The sequence below is a fragment of the Danio rerio genome, chromosome 17 (assembly GCF_052040795.2).
Source record: "Danio rerio strain M-AB ecotype USA chromosome 17, GRCz13ab, whole genome shotgun sequence".
Classification (NCBI taxonomy): Eukaryota; Metazoa; Chordata; class Actinopteri; order Cypriniformes; family Danionidae; genus Danio; species Danio rerio.
Window position 1 is genome coordinate 7847561 of NC_141037.1, and position 15031 is coordinate 7862591.

Sequence of the window (15031 nt, forward strand, 5' to 3'; positions counted from 1 at the left end):
GCCCACAGAACTGCTTCTCACTGAATTTTTTCTCTTTTTCTGACCATTCTCTGTAAACCCTAGAGACGGTTGTGCGTGAAAATCCCAGTAGATAAGCAGTTTCTGAAATACTCAGTCCAGCTCGTCATGCCACGTTCATAGTCACTTAATTCACCTTTCTTCCCCATTCTGATGCTCAGTTTGAACTGCAGCAAATCGTCCTGACCATGTTTACATGCCTAAATGCATTGAGTTGCTGCCATGTGATTGGCTGATTAGTATTTTGCATTAACGAGCAGTTGTACAGGTGTACCTAATAAAGTGGCAGGTGAGTTTTTTTTTTATAAAGTTTTTTTTTTTTACCACTAAAACATGACATGATAATTGAAAATTAAGCTTTTTTACATTTTCTACATTTTATTTCAGTTAAATATTAAAAGCTTTTAGTTACGTAAATTTTAGTTTTATAGTTGTAAAGGTGTCATGAAGTGGCTTTTTAGAAGTAATTTATTCTGTCCACTTATGATACACTTGTGGGTACTTTCTTTTTTTAATGTTTCATACATTTTTTAAATAAATTGTTAAATCAGTTTTATTAATTAATAGATTTAGTTAACTATAAATAAGTGTTAATAGTGAACAATAATAAATAATAATGTAATAAAGCAACTAAAAAATGATTTTTAAGCATTAGTTATATCTGTAAGACCTTCTTTCACCATTGTAAAAATTAGAATCATTAAAACATTCATTTTTAAAATATATTCTTTAATCTTAACTTGCACTTTTACTCTTAAATTCTTGTCATCATCTCCATAACATAACATGCAAACTAATTAGCCAATTCGAATGTTTTTACATTATCAGTGATTATCAACTGATAGATATGGGCCAGGGGCCTTCAGCGCTTACTGGTAGGTTTAGAATGGCTGTTATCATCCATCCACATGGTTAATCAGCCATATGTGATATGGCTGTGGCTTTAAAGGTTCAGGACACCCTGGAGAACTTTTTTTTTTTAAATTAACAGATTTGTGTGTGTTGAGCATCAGTTAAGACAATGTTAGCTTTAATTGTGAGGAAAACTGGATAATTTTGAGCTTTTGTCAGCTAATTTCAACTTCCGGGTTTAAAATGATTTTTGGGGCGGGATCAAAATCGGCAACGTAGTGCAGTACTGCAAGTGCAATGATGACGCGTCGGTTTCTCATTATTATTCATAGCGGAGTTTCTTATCCTATGAGAAGAGCCGGCTGCTTAATTATTCATGAGACCTGCCAGACCTGCCAGAGTCAAGCCCGAGCTGTGAGACACGTCACGGACCCACGGCACGGGCACACAGTATTTAGCCGTTCATGTAGGCTCAAATGTGTTTGTTTCCATGATCAACAGGGATTGTTGCATGTTTTCCCCCGCAATCTTGTCAGGGCCGATCATACAGCAAAGCTGTGTGTGTGCTGCTAGCATTTTTGTCGGGAGAGCAGCACGAGAAATAGAGAATGGCGGACGCTGTCTGTTATCAGGAGTTCGTTTACATTCAGACACATCACTGTGCTGCTGTGTTTGCCTAAATCCTCCAGATTACCAGCAGAGCTAACGGTTAAAATAGACAGGTCAGGAGACCTGCTGCAGTGAGTCTGCTGGATACGGGGATTGAGGGAGAAGTCCTCATTTACAGTGTTTACATGAACACACTTATCTTTATAATTATATAAATTGTGGTTATGTGTTTATGAAATTATGAATAACAAAATGTAGCAGGGCATTAAATCACTGTTCATTTCTTTGCATTTTAACTTTGTTAACTATAAACTCATGCGTCTCCTCACGGTTTGTCTCATTTTGTGAGCTAGCTTCGTTCGCTCACGTTCTCCCCTGCTGGCCACGCCCACTCCTGTCCGATGCTCGCAGAGCTCCACGCCCATTAATCATGCATCTTTTGAAAAAATTCTGAAGTAGACTTTAACCAAAAGTAGGGGGTGTCATGGCCCTTTAAGTAAATGAGAATTATTTATATTATTTATAAAATTTCCCATTAATTGTATTTTATTAACATATAGGGCTGAACAATATATTGTTTGAGCATCAATATCGCGATGTGTGTATCCGCAATGGTAAATATTATTTAATAAAGAGTAAAAGATGAAGATGTTATTATTTTTAAAGCATTTATACAATGATGACCATGCTATTTTACATTTGATTGTTTAACTTCTGTACTTAAATACTGTTAGACTCCCCAGAAAACCATAAAGCAGTGTTTGTTTATTTAATTCTGCTTGTAATTTATTAGAATTTATGCAGATGCACTGCATAGAAAGAGATTTTATCATCCCAGACAATCTAAATGAATGAATTCTTTCCAAAATCGAGCTGTTCAAATTGTATTCATATGGCAATGTACAGTATATTTTGACAAAACAAAATACCACAATGTCCGATTTTTCCAATATCATGCAGCTGTACCCATACCCTAACCATCACAGTAATGTAAAAACAGATCTGTTTATGGAGTCTTCTCTACTAGTATAGCTGTTTAACCATGTGGATGGATGATAACAGCCTTCTGAGCCAACCAGTAAGCGCAGATGGCCCCTACTGGCCCATATCTATCAGCTAATAACTACTCATAATACCCATTCAATCGAATGATAACATTCGAAGTGGGTGAACCAATACTAAGCAGTCATTAGCAAAAATATTGTTCACTGTATTGTTCAATATTTGCATCATTTACTCACCCTCAAGTGCTTCCAATCCTTTATAAGTTCATTTGTTTTGTCAAACACAAAAGAAGAAATGTTGAAATATGTCAGAAAGCAAATACTACAGAAGTCAGTTCTTTCAGGTGAATGTTGGTCATTTTAAGTAACAGTGGAATTAGTCCTGTATCCAGCATTGCTCCACTGTTGCTGTTTTGTCTCCTGAAGGATTCCGATCTTCATAAAGTGACCGATGCTTTAAAGCAGCTCATTACATCAGTTTGCCAACCAGAAGCTTCATCCCTTAAAGATACCTCTGATGTGTGGAGAAACATTTATAACACAGCAAACATGTTCCAGGTGAGTATCAGTAGAGAAATAGATGCTTTAAAATTATATTCTCAAGATCAACATAAAAGCACACTCAATTTTTAAATACACGGTCCTATTGTGTTTTGTTTTTGGTTCAACTGTTCATTTAAAGCAGAGATGCCCAAAGGGGGCCCATGTTAACCTTTCATTTGGCATGTCATGCCATTGTCTTGTCAATTTTAATGTAACCTTTTATAAATGCTGAGCTACAAAAAATAGCCACTCTGTCACTTGACAGAAAAATGCAGAAGAAATGCAGAAGAAATTGGTGAGAAAATTAAGCCGCAGATCAACTAGTAGTGTATTCCACTTTGGGATTATTTCTGTTTTTAGTGGAGTAATTTTATTATAAAATGATACCGCATAATTACTTAATATGATTTAAAGCAACGTTTTCTAGTCATTTTTAAATATTTGCAAATGAATTAGGAAATTACGCATGACAAATTTAATGTAATACAGTTTGTTATATTTACTTCAGGCCTTCAATTAAGTTTGGTTTTTGGCCTTTTTTAAGAAAATGTTTGGGCACCCCTTATTTTAAAGACCTTTACATATTTACATTAATATATATATATATATATATATATATATATATATATATATATATATATATATATATATATATATATATATATATATATATATATATATATATATATATATATATATATATATATAAAATTATTATTTTTATTATTATTTCATTAAATTTGCATTAATTTCTAGCACACAAATCTGAACTTTGGATGAAGGTGTGTTCAGATATTTTTGTTAAATTTTGCTTATTTGAGTCAGGTTTTTACTAATCTCTTTTTTTAATCACTCAATAATTCAGAAAATAGTGCAATCAAAAAATATGATAGAATGACATTTACATATTTACATATAGAATTTCTGAGATAGCTTTTTGTATTATGATTATTCTTAAATGTTAAGTTTAAACATGCAAATAATGTATTTTTTTCATTATATATTCAGTCATTTAAAGCTCAAAATAAATCAAAACTTTGGATGAAGGTTGGTTCAAAAAATCTTGTTGAATTTTTTTTTACCATATTTGAGTCATGTTTCAAAATCTTTTTTTTTATCACTTCATAATTCAGACAATATTGCAATCAAGAAAATATGATAGCAATACATTTACCTATTTACATGCACAATTCCTAAGATTGCTTTTGTATTAAGAGTTTTCTGAAATGTTAAGTTTAAACATGCAAAATATATATTATTTCATTAAATATGCAGTCAAGTGAAGCACAAAAAAAAATCTTGGATGAAGGTGGGTTCAAATATTCTTGTTGAATTTTTTGCAATATTTGAGTCAAATGTTTTCACAAATTTTTTTTTTATCTCTCCATAATTCTGCAATGTAGAAAATGCTAAAGCAAGACATTCACATATTTACATATATAATTGCTAAGATTGATTTATTTTGTATTATGAGTTTTCTAAAATATTATGTTTAAACATGCAAATAATGCATTATTTCAGTAAATATGCTGTAACTTCTAACACAAAAAAATCTGAACTTTGGATCAAGGCGGGTTCAAAAGTTCTTGCTGAATTGTTTTGCCATACATGAGTCAAATGTTTTCACTAATCTCTTTTTTAATCACTTCATAATTCAGAAAATAGTGCAAACAGGAAAGTATGAAAGTAAATGTAATTTTACCATTTCATTGTGTAATAAAATGTTGTACAATCAGACAAATAAGATACTGTATGAACATATCACTGTGTAAAAACCCTCAGAAAAGATAGATCTGAATAAAATAGTGAAGCCTGGTGTTTGTAAGTGTGGCTGAAATAAAAATTTAGAGAAAATACGCATTTTGTAAAAATATGTTTAAAATCTTTGGCCACAAACTGATCAACTCTGAAAAAATATACACTTAAAAGTTCATTCTAAGTGCATTTTTCTTTCCATCACACTGGAAAATCACTTTATGAAGGGCCAAAATTTTAAAAACTGACAAATGCATGAAAACAGTATTTCTCAACTTTTTTAATTTAAATTTTTTAATGGTTGTGTGCATTTTTTTTCAGGTGACTACTGGACAAATGATTCCTTTACCTAAATATGCAGATCAGAAGCCCTCTGAGAGAAAGAGTGAAAGGTAATTTTAGGCCACTGAACTGTTTATGTAATACCTTACAGTGACTGAGAGAGCCCAAAAAGGCTTTTTTTGTCTTGTTTCTAGTCCAAATATCTAAAAATTATTAAATTAATAAATATTATCTCAACAAGCAAAGCATATTGTCTGGTTTAAAGAAGTAGTCTGCCAAAATAAGTGAGTTTTTTCCTTTAAGCAAGCAAAATAATGGAAAATAATCAACATAGGTTCATTCTGAAAACGTAGCCTTTCTGGAGATCGCGAACTATGTAGCCACAAGTACGTGTGGCTGCATTTGGTCTATAAAATGAACTCTATGGGGGGGTAGGATGCCGTTTCTTTTCGTGCTCACCGGCTGACCGCTTACCTCAGTATGGATGGCTTTTCCGCTGTTACCAGTTTGTCCAGTGGATCGCGGCGTACATTGGCGAACTTGAGATGCAGAGAAGAGTTGACAGTATTGACGGGGTTCGAGTCTGGTGAAGAATGGTTCCAGAAAGCAAGAAAGACGAAAACAAATTAAAAAAATTAAATAAACATGTATATAACAGGGTGAGAATGTGCTAAAATCTGACATTGTGGTAGTCTTTTTCTGGATTGCTTTAGAAAACACTGGTGGTGGGGTTTAGGGAAGGAGGAGGGTGGGTCAGTCAGTCAGTCGACAGCAGCATCTGGTGGATTTATGTGAGAACAACATTCGTGAATGGCACTCGCAAGAGAAATTTGAGGTCTCAAAAAACTTACACAGCAGCCTCTGGTGGATTTGTCAAAAAAAAAAAAAAGTAGCTCCTGGGGCGTATTTGGTGCTCTCCTGAAATGCTTATGCGGGGGTATGTTTTCAGAATGAGCCTGGGTTTAAAATAATCTCATGTTAAAATAATAAATATGACTATTTTGCTTATCCCATTAACAGATTATTTTGCTTGTTTAAGGAAAAACTCACTTCATTTTGGCATATTTTTTCTTTTTAAAAAAGACAGTATTTTTTTCCTTGTCTAGAAAATGCTGCCTGATTTAAGAATTTGTAGATATTCGGACTAGAATACAAATATTCGGACAAAATATTAAAGTAAGAAAAGCATTTTTTGTAATGAGCAAACAAATTGTCATGCAAAAAATCATGTTGCTGCACTTTTTGCAGTTTACAATTAATTGTTACATTTTTAATAAAGCTAAAAAAAGATGTTTGATTCAAATGTTTTTTTTTTTGTGTGTGGCATGTTTATTCAAACTGATCAAGATGAATTCGGAAAACACTGCAAATCACTACAGAAATATGTCGAGCGACCCCAAAAACAGACAAACCCAGCAGCTTCCTGTTTATTTTACCTGTTTTTCGATGTGTTGTGAGAATGTGCATGTGTGGGTGTGTGTGTTGTCAAACTGATGAAGGTGTTTGTGGTTTTCTTGCGCGTGTTTTCTTAATTTGCAGTGCATTTGAGCACTCTCAGCCACCGTAAGTAAGAGTTTCCTTCAAGTTTTCTTTCTGTCTTTTTTTTACAGCTGTGGTCAAACCCAGAGTGCTTGTGTTTTTGAGAAGGATGAAGATGCTGTAGATGATTCTGTGATGGTCAGAGGAGCGTTTGAGTCTTTAATCTTTCTCAGACACCTCAGGATCAGAGAACTCAAGGTAAAAACAGGCCAAATCTGCATATAAATAGCGGATGATTTGAGAGGTTTTGGTCTTTGCAACTACTAAAACACCAGAATATAATATTACCTTGCTAATTAATATGTTTTTTGGGGGGAAATTTGGGTAATGCTGTATTTTGAGGTGTCCATTGTAAGGTTGTAATGTTCACCCTTTAAATTAGGCAATTTACATAAAAACAAAGTAGAGTGTATTCATTAAAGCACTGGTCTAATTGTATTACAGACAACAAGCAGGCTCTACTAATGTAGTTACAAATAATAATGCTTAATTGTGTGCAACTAACACTAAACATAATCTTCATTTTAAATCTAACCACTTAAATTATTTTAATATTACTCAGTAAATGAATTCATACAAGGGCACTTTGAAATAAAGTGTAGTCGAAATGTATTATGGTGATACCATGCTTTTCTGGACATCTGTCATGCAATTACATAACGTGTTTTGGTCACATTATCTTACTGATGTTATATTTGTAAATTACTTATTGTAATGAGTCATTTTATTGTCATAATTAATAAAAAAATATAATATAAATATTTATGAGTTATAAGAAATGCTAATAATAAAATGTCATGAAATGTTATTGCACTTAAAATAACAGTTCAAAAGCAGTTTATAATTTAATTGAATCATTTATTTCAGTGATTTTAAAGATTAATTTGCTTCTTCATTACTCCTGTCTTCAGTCACAATCCTTCAGAAATCATTCTGATATTAATTATTAATGTTATTATTATTATTATTATTATTTTAAATGGTAATAAAAGCAATAATGACTGGAGTAATAATTTTTGAAACTACATACAATATTTCCTAGAGATGGGTTGCAGCTGGAAGGGCATCCGCTGCGTAAAATAAGTGCTGGATAAGTTGGCGGTTCATTTCGCTGCATGTGGCGACCCCGGATTAAGAGACTAAGACTAAGAGACTAAGCCGAAAAGAAATAATGAATGAATGAATGACTACATACAGTAAGTAATAAATACTTATATTAAAATACCACTTTTACATTTGATAAATGGCGCCTTGATGAACAGAATAGTTTTATTTTTGTGAAGTTTCACAAACTAACTTCGAGAGGAGCACGTGATTTGATTGACCGCAGCTGGTCTCTCATCTACAATCATTAGTTAGCCAATCAGATTAATCCAAACTCACTATAAGTTGTCTTGCAAAAATTACTCCCTTATCTTCGTTTTCTGACGAAGTGACCTGATCTCGTACTTCCCTTACACACTCTATCGACCAGGCGGGAGCCCTGGGCTAAATTATCTCCTAGTTCTGGGTTGTCTCCTGGGACAGCATGCCAAAACATTTAAACAATATCTAATTGTGAACTCTTGAAACTATTAAATAAAATTAATAATTAAAAGGAAAACTGATCCCAGACTATATTTGTGCATTTAAAAAGTTGTCTTTTTAATATATGTAATGAGACTGCAAGTCATTATATATACTGAAAATATACAAACAGCTCATAATGTATTTGTGTTATTTTACTCCAGTTTCATTCAGAGTCATTTGGTCATTGAAATATATTTATTTGATGTTCAAAAAAAGACATTAATTATTTTTATTTGAGCTATCAGTCACAAAAGCATTTGCCTTTTTAATATTTTAAACATTTCATCAAATTCCTTGCTGAATAAAAGCTTTAATGTCTTTTATACAGTTGAAGTCAGAATTATTAGCCCCCCTGTTTATTTTTCCCTCCAATTTCTGTTTAACAGAGAGCAGATTTTTTTTAACACATTTCTAAACATAATAGTTTTAATAATTTTTTTACTTTAATTAGGTTAACTAGGCAGGATAGAGTAATTAGACAAGTTATTGTATAATGATGGTTTGTTCTGTAAACTATAAAAAAACAAATATAGCTTAAAGGGGCTAATAATTTTGTCCTTAAAGTGTTTTTTTTAAATAAAAACTTTTATTTTAGCTGAAATAAAACAAATAAGACTTTCTCCAGAAGAAATAAATATTATCCGACATACTGTGAAAATTTCCTTGCTCTGTTAAACATAATTTGGGAAATATTTAAAAAAAGAAAAGTAATTCATAGGGGGCTAATAATTCTGACTTCAACTGTGTATAATTGACTTAAAAAACTCAAAATGACTATAAATCAGACGTTTGTTTCCACCTGCATCTACAAAATTGTGCTTTTATGTTTAAATAATATGCTTTTGTGTACTTTTTGCATGCAACATTTCTCCTGGTATCTTATATAAAGGGTTTTTTGATTTTCTAAATAAATGCCGGCACTTGCTTGCTCGTTTATAGCGTGTCTGTCTGAGCCTGCTGAATTACCTGCGCTCAGTGGAGAGGACTTTAGTGATAGACGGAGCTGGTCTGGAGTCAGTCGGTGGAGATCTGGTCAGAAATATGGAGGAGACGGGTTGGATATATGCTGTGAGGAAAGATGATGGAGCTCTCGGTTCACATCACTTCATCTACAACACTCCAGTTGACTATAAGGTACCACCCAGTGTTTTAAAAAATATTAAATGCATAGAAGTTGAGAGGTGAGCAGTGTTGCTGGGGACATCACAAAAGAAATGAATTACTAATCATTAAAATTAGATTAAAATGACTTTTCTAGTTTCTTTGTCTAAAAAAGTAATTTAGTTACTCCAAGTATGTTAATTACTTGACACAATACTGCTTACATTTCTTTTAATCTTAATGCATGAGCAATATAACTCTTAATTCTTTACATTTAACCGGATCATTTGGCATCTATAACCTATGTCACAATGTTTTTGTGCTTTTGAAAGCACATTGTACTTTCATCCTGATCATTATGAATAAACGTGTCACTGAGGAAAAAAAAATTGTTAACACTTTATTTTGATGGTCCAATTGAGTATTACTGTCTGCTTAATATCTGTTGATACTGCTCCTTCAACAGACACTTAACTGACTATAGGAAACTTTGCAAGTACTAACCCTAACACTAACCCTAACTCCAACCTAACAGTCTACTTATAATTTAATGAGAATTAGTTGGCATGTAGATGCAATGTGATTTAAATTTATCAAATTAAAGTGTGACCCAAAAATTGGTTTAAACACATTTTTTTAGCTTTATTAAAATGTAACAATTAAGAAGTTTTTAACTTAAGAGACCTCAAAAAACCCTATGTATAAAACTATAAGTATGCATAGATTATTTTTTAAAGTCTAGATTAATCTCACTGTAACCTTGAAATTAATGTAAATTAATCTCACTGTAAAATTTAAGTTAATCTAGATTAATCTCAGATTAAAATGGCTCATTTGAATTCTGCCGAAGGCATTCATAATATATGTGCTACCCAAATAATGACTAAAAATAAGTATTTGAGAACAGGTTTCTCAAGCCAGGTGGCGCATTAGACCAGGGGCTCATCTCCTGTTTCCAAACTGCTTGAAAAACTGTTCTTCTTTGATAATTGGTGATGAAAATAATTGAAGTTTCACAAACTAATTTCAAGAGGAGCACGGGATATGATTGATTGCAGCTGGTCACCCATTTACACTCCCTTACCTTCATTTTCCGAAGAAACCCCCATTCTCCCGGTCTCCTCCTTTCCTCCTTTACCACGGGGAGCTCTCGAGAACCACCTGATTTTGTACTCCCCTTACACGCTCTATTAACCAGGCAGGAGCCCTGAGCTCAACTATCTCAGAGCTCAGGGTTCTCTCCCGGGACAGCATGCCAGACCTGCTACTGTAACATTTGTCAAACAATATCTAAGTGTGAACTCTTGAAATGATGTTCAATAAGATGTACTTGTGTTTACTAACTGTTCATTCAGTTAAACATGAATTTTGAACTGTAGGTCTACATAAGCTCAAAACAGGGGTTTTTGATCACCTCAATCCCACTAAAGTCATAACTGAACTAAACAGAAATGGATTTAAGACATGTGGAGTATGCAGATATTAGTGGCATTATTGAAGTAAACACCACAATCAAAATATTACCATCATGTAGGACTTTTCACCAGATATTCCAACAAGATCCACACACGCGGCTGTCAGTAAAGGACAGCGTGCACACGGAGGAAACCCACGCCAACACGGGGAGAACATCCACACAGAAATGCCAACTGACCCAGCTGAGGCTTGAACCAGCGACCTTCTTGCTGTGAAGCAACAGCATTACCCACTGCATATACCTCTAAATGTGTATAAGAAAAAATGATAATTGCTCTTCTTTCCTGAATTGATTTATCTGGAACTGTACAAAATTATGAACAGTACATTAAGGCAAGTACTTTATAAGTAACTGTTACTAAATGACACAAAAATAAAAAGTAATCCCTTACTTTACCTTTTCATCTGAAAAGTAATTAATTTCCGAAACTAGTAACTATCTAACTCATGATTTACTTAAACAAATCATTCAAATATCGATGATCTGATGATCTGGTGCATGTCCATTCTATTTGCTACTAAATAAAACAAAGTGGCATGGTGGCTCAATGGTTAGCACTGTTGCCTCACAGCATAAAACATAAACTGGAATAGTCGGTAATTCATTCCACAAATTGAAAACAAAGATGTACTGTGAATATGATTGTGATGTAGTATATTACATATAGTAATTCCATATAGTACATTTTTATTACATCTCACTGGAGGTCAATCTGTATTGTAGGTGCGCTGTGCTGAGTTTATGGAGTTTCCTGAGGTGGAAAACCTTCATGATTATTACAGCACAGACGGCAGATTCATTCACACACAGGACCAGCGGGGTCTTTATATTGTCTATGATGTGGCTCTAAAGGACCTGGAGGAGCTGGAGCAAAATCTGCTGCTGACCGCGTCTCATTTCATATTGAAGAGCACAGGTCAGATGATTTGGTGTCTCTCTTTTTTTAGAAGGCCTGATTGTGCATTTTTCAACAAGATGTTATAAAACTTTTATAAGAATGGGAAGTTTCAGCTCAAAACCAGTGCTTCACACTTGTGAGTGGGCCTGAAAAACCACCCTTACTCCCTTACAGGCCGTACTCACACTAAAGTTGCCTTGAACCGGGCCAAAGCACGCTTGTCCAACTTCCCGTCTCACCCTCCCTGGGCACACTTACGGCATCGATGCTGTGCTGTTCAGTAAGCTCTTGCTCAGCACAGTGGACATTTCTTTAGTTATATGCAGTGACACGCTTTCAAATATTTTGCCAAACAAATCAGCCACTTTTGACGCTCATAAGCAATCATTTCAGGCTTAGGCGCGTTTTGCAATCACACACAAGCATACCGCGCCAACGCCCAAGTGAACCGCGCTCAGGCACACCTCTTCCAACTGGGCCAGGGCCGGCCAAGTGAACCTTGCCTGAGCGCGATTTAGAGCACTCACACTTTCTTAAATGATCCGGGAAACGGGCCTGGGCACGGTACGGATGGCATAGTGCGAGTACGCCCTTAGAAATACGTTTCTCTCTATTTACTCTGGACACTTTGCCTAAACTCCATCTTGCAAGGAGTCAAAAAGAAAACAATGTTTACCTGTGAATATACCACAAAAAATCTTGTTTTCTTTAACCTTAAATACCTCTTTTGCACAATATTGTTCTGTCATATGGAAAAGTGCTTGTATAGTCTGTCTTAGGCTATGTGTTGTCACTGTTGGGGAAAGTTATGCATTTCAATATTAATTCACAAAAATCAACTGATGCATCACTTTTTATGATGAGTAATCCCTTGCATTATATATGAGTTACTTTTGCTTTTCCTTACCTGTATGAGGCTTCAATTCAATTCATTTTTTTTTTCTCTAGCACTTTTATTGACCTTATTCTCAAATGCGGAAGTGCGCCTGTTTTCGCGATTGTCTTAGAACTTCTGTTTCAGTCGCCTATGGGAGAAATGACAAGGAATAATAAACGGCAAAAAACGGTCAAACTACTTGCTCTACAAACAAATGTTTGCATGACTATACAGACCAAGTAGAATAATACAACAAGGAAATATCAGTTTGCAACATCAAACAACGAAACGAGCAGTTTTTAATGTCTAAAAATGAATGGAAGTGAATGAGACCGGAAGTCTCGTGCCAAAAAGATTCAAATGGCAACGCCCGCTCGTCTGCGGAGAATAATGTCAATAATGTATATTGTGTTAAAACAGCTTAACATTGAAGTTGTAGTAAATTTAAAACAGTGTCATTTCAGTTTTCAGAGTTGAAGTTCAGTTTAGTTCAGTTCAGTGTGGTTTAATTTTCACTGCTGAAAGTCCAAACACTGAGGAGCGAATCCATCCATGACAGCTACACAAGTCTCAAATCATGCAAGCCAGTGGCCACAGCAGCGAAAAACAAAACTTCACCAATTGACGAAAGTGAAAGAAAAAAAAAAAAACCTAGAGAGAAACCAGGCTCAGCTGGGCATGACCATTTCTTCTCTGGCCAAACTTCCTGTGCAGAGCTACACTCTTTCAGATCTCTTTCAGAACCTACAGGGTCGTCTTCTTCTTCTTCTTCTTTTCTTCTTTTCTTCTTCTTCTTCTTTTTTTAAATAGAGGAATTTAACATTACATTAGGAATTATTGCATTAGGAGGAAATTAACAACACACTGGATAACCTTGGCCTATACAGGATAATGTTATCTTTTAAGAACGTCTTTACCCCAGAGCTTTACATGCCATATAAATATACAGATTTTTGAAAGTTAAAAGCAATGTGAGGTTACTTCTTTTTATCCTTTTGTCCTTTTCTTCCATGCGTTTAAAAAAATACATAAACACACTCTCTCATTGAGTGCATGACTCAACATGACTGGGTTTATTTTTTATCAGCAATTTATAAAAAAAAAAAAGCTGAAAAATTCAAATAAAAAGTAACTTGCATTGCATTTCTTAAAAAGTAACTTAAATATTATTTCCTATTTTCCTTTTATGTACTGCGTTAGACTGTATCCATGTGTTTCTCAAATAGGTATAAGGTTGGAAATGTTCTAGAATTTTTAATAAATGGGCAAAGTATTAAAAATGTTACTGAATTTAAATATTTAGGCATCACGTTGGACTCAAACCTTAATTTTAAAACTCATATTTAAAAACTTGCTACCACACTGAGATTTAATCTAAGAAATTTTAAACATATCAGAGATTGTCTGACTTATGAGGCCTCTGGTATGTATTTAAATACTATAATTGATCCACATTTGTTGTACTGTAACGAGCTGGTTTCAGGCATGTAAATCATCTTTAACACCATTGGAATCATTATACAAGAGAGCACTTAAATTAAAATTATTCACAATCTTTCTGCTCCATCGTTAAAAACATTTTTAAATTCCAAATCAGAGAAAACACCGCAAGTGACGCGTTCTATGGTAAGAGGGGAATGTATTGTTCCTAGACGTAAGACCTCTTTTGGTAAATCCTCTTTTAACTATAAAGCCTCAAATCTATGGAATTCTCTCTAAACAGAAATAATCACATGTACACATTATAAGATGTTTTCACGCCTGACTTGGTGGTGTTTTTTGTCAAATCAAATTCGTACACACTGAGTGACAGGGCCGGAGTGGGACTCTTTTTCAGCCCTGGAGTTTCAAGCCTCAGACCGGCCCACCTCAGTTCACCACTGACTATATTAAAATAAGATTATTTCCAATTCAGTTTCTAATTACACTATCACGTCTTTTTTTTTGAGAAAACAGCTATTTTAGAACTTCAAATGTTCAACAACCATTACAGTATTATGTCTTAACAATAAAAATGAAAAAAGAAAAATATTGTTACTCAGACAAGGACCGAACCCAGGTTGGCCGCGTCATTATCCAATCGTACTAACCACTGTACCACAAAAGCTGTATGGTGAATGGTGACTTATCTAGTTATATCATCATTAACCTGCAGGCTGCAACCAGCTCACGAGGCTACGAGAAAATAGATAAAAAGAGCAGAGCTGCGGTAAAATAATGAATAAGAAGGCCGTGGTCAAGTAAATAAATCAATTATTTTTAAAAAGTGTGACTGCTGAGAGCAACAGATTCTGGAACTAGGGACACCGGCCCTCGCGGCCAAAAAACGGACCGGCCCCCCGGGAAGTCTCCCGGTCCTCCCGATTAGCCAATCCGGGCCTGCTGAGTGAGATGTTTTTGAGTTGTCAGTGTTTTAGCTTAAATGTGATTATGCCTGAATGTTTTAAACCGACTTTTTAACTAATTGGATATTATTGTTTTAATACTAACCTGTCCAGGGACTGCAG

At 34.3% G+C, this 15031-nt stretch overlaps 1 protein-coding gene across 3 annotated transcripts in view; it reads left to right on the forward strand.

Moving 5' to 3' along the window:
* Positions 1–15031, forward strand: part of ccdc162 (coiled-coil domain containing 162) — a 93221-nt gene that overhangs the window by 12736 nt on the left and 65454 nt on the right. For 2 of the 3 annotated variants that reach the window (NM_001443253.1, NM_001443254.1), the window contains 5 exon segments: positions 2910–3041; positions 5103–5173; positions 6674–6800; positions 9111–9305; positions 11473–11665. In NM_001443253.1, coding sequence (NP_001430182.1) covers positions 2910–3041; positions 5103–5173; positions 6674–6800; positions 9111–9305; positions 11473–11665 — 718 coding nt within the window. 3 annotated transcript variants of the gene reach the window in all.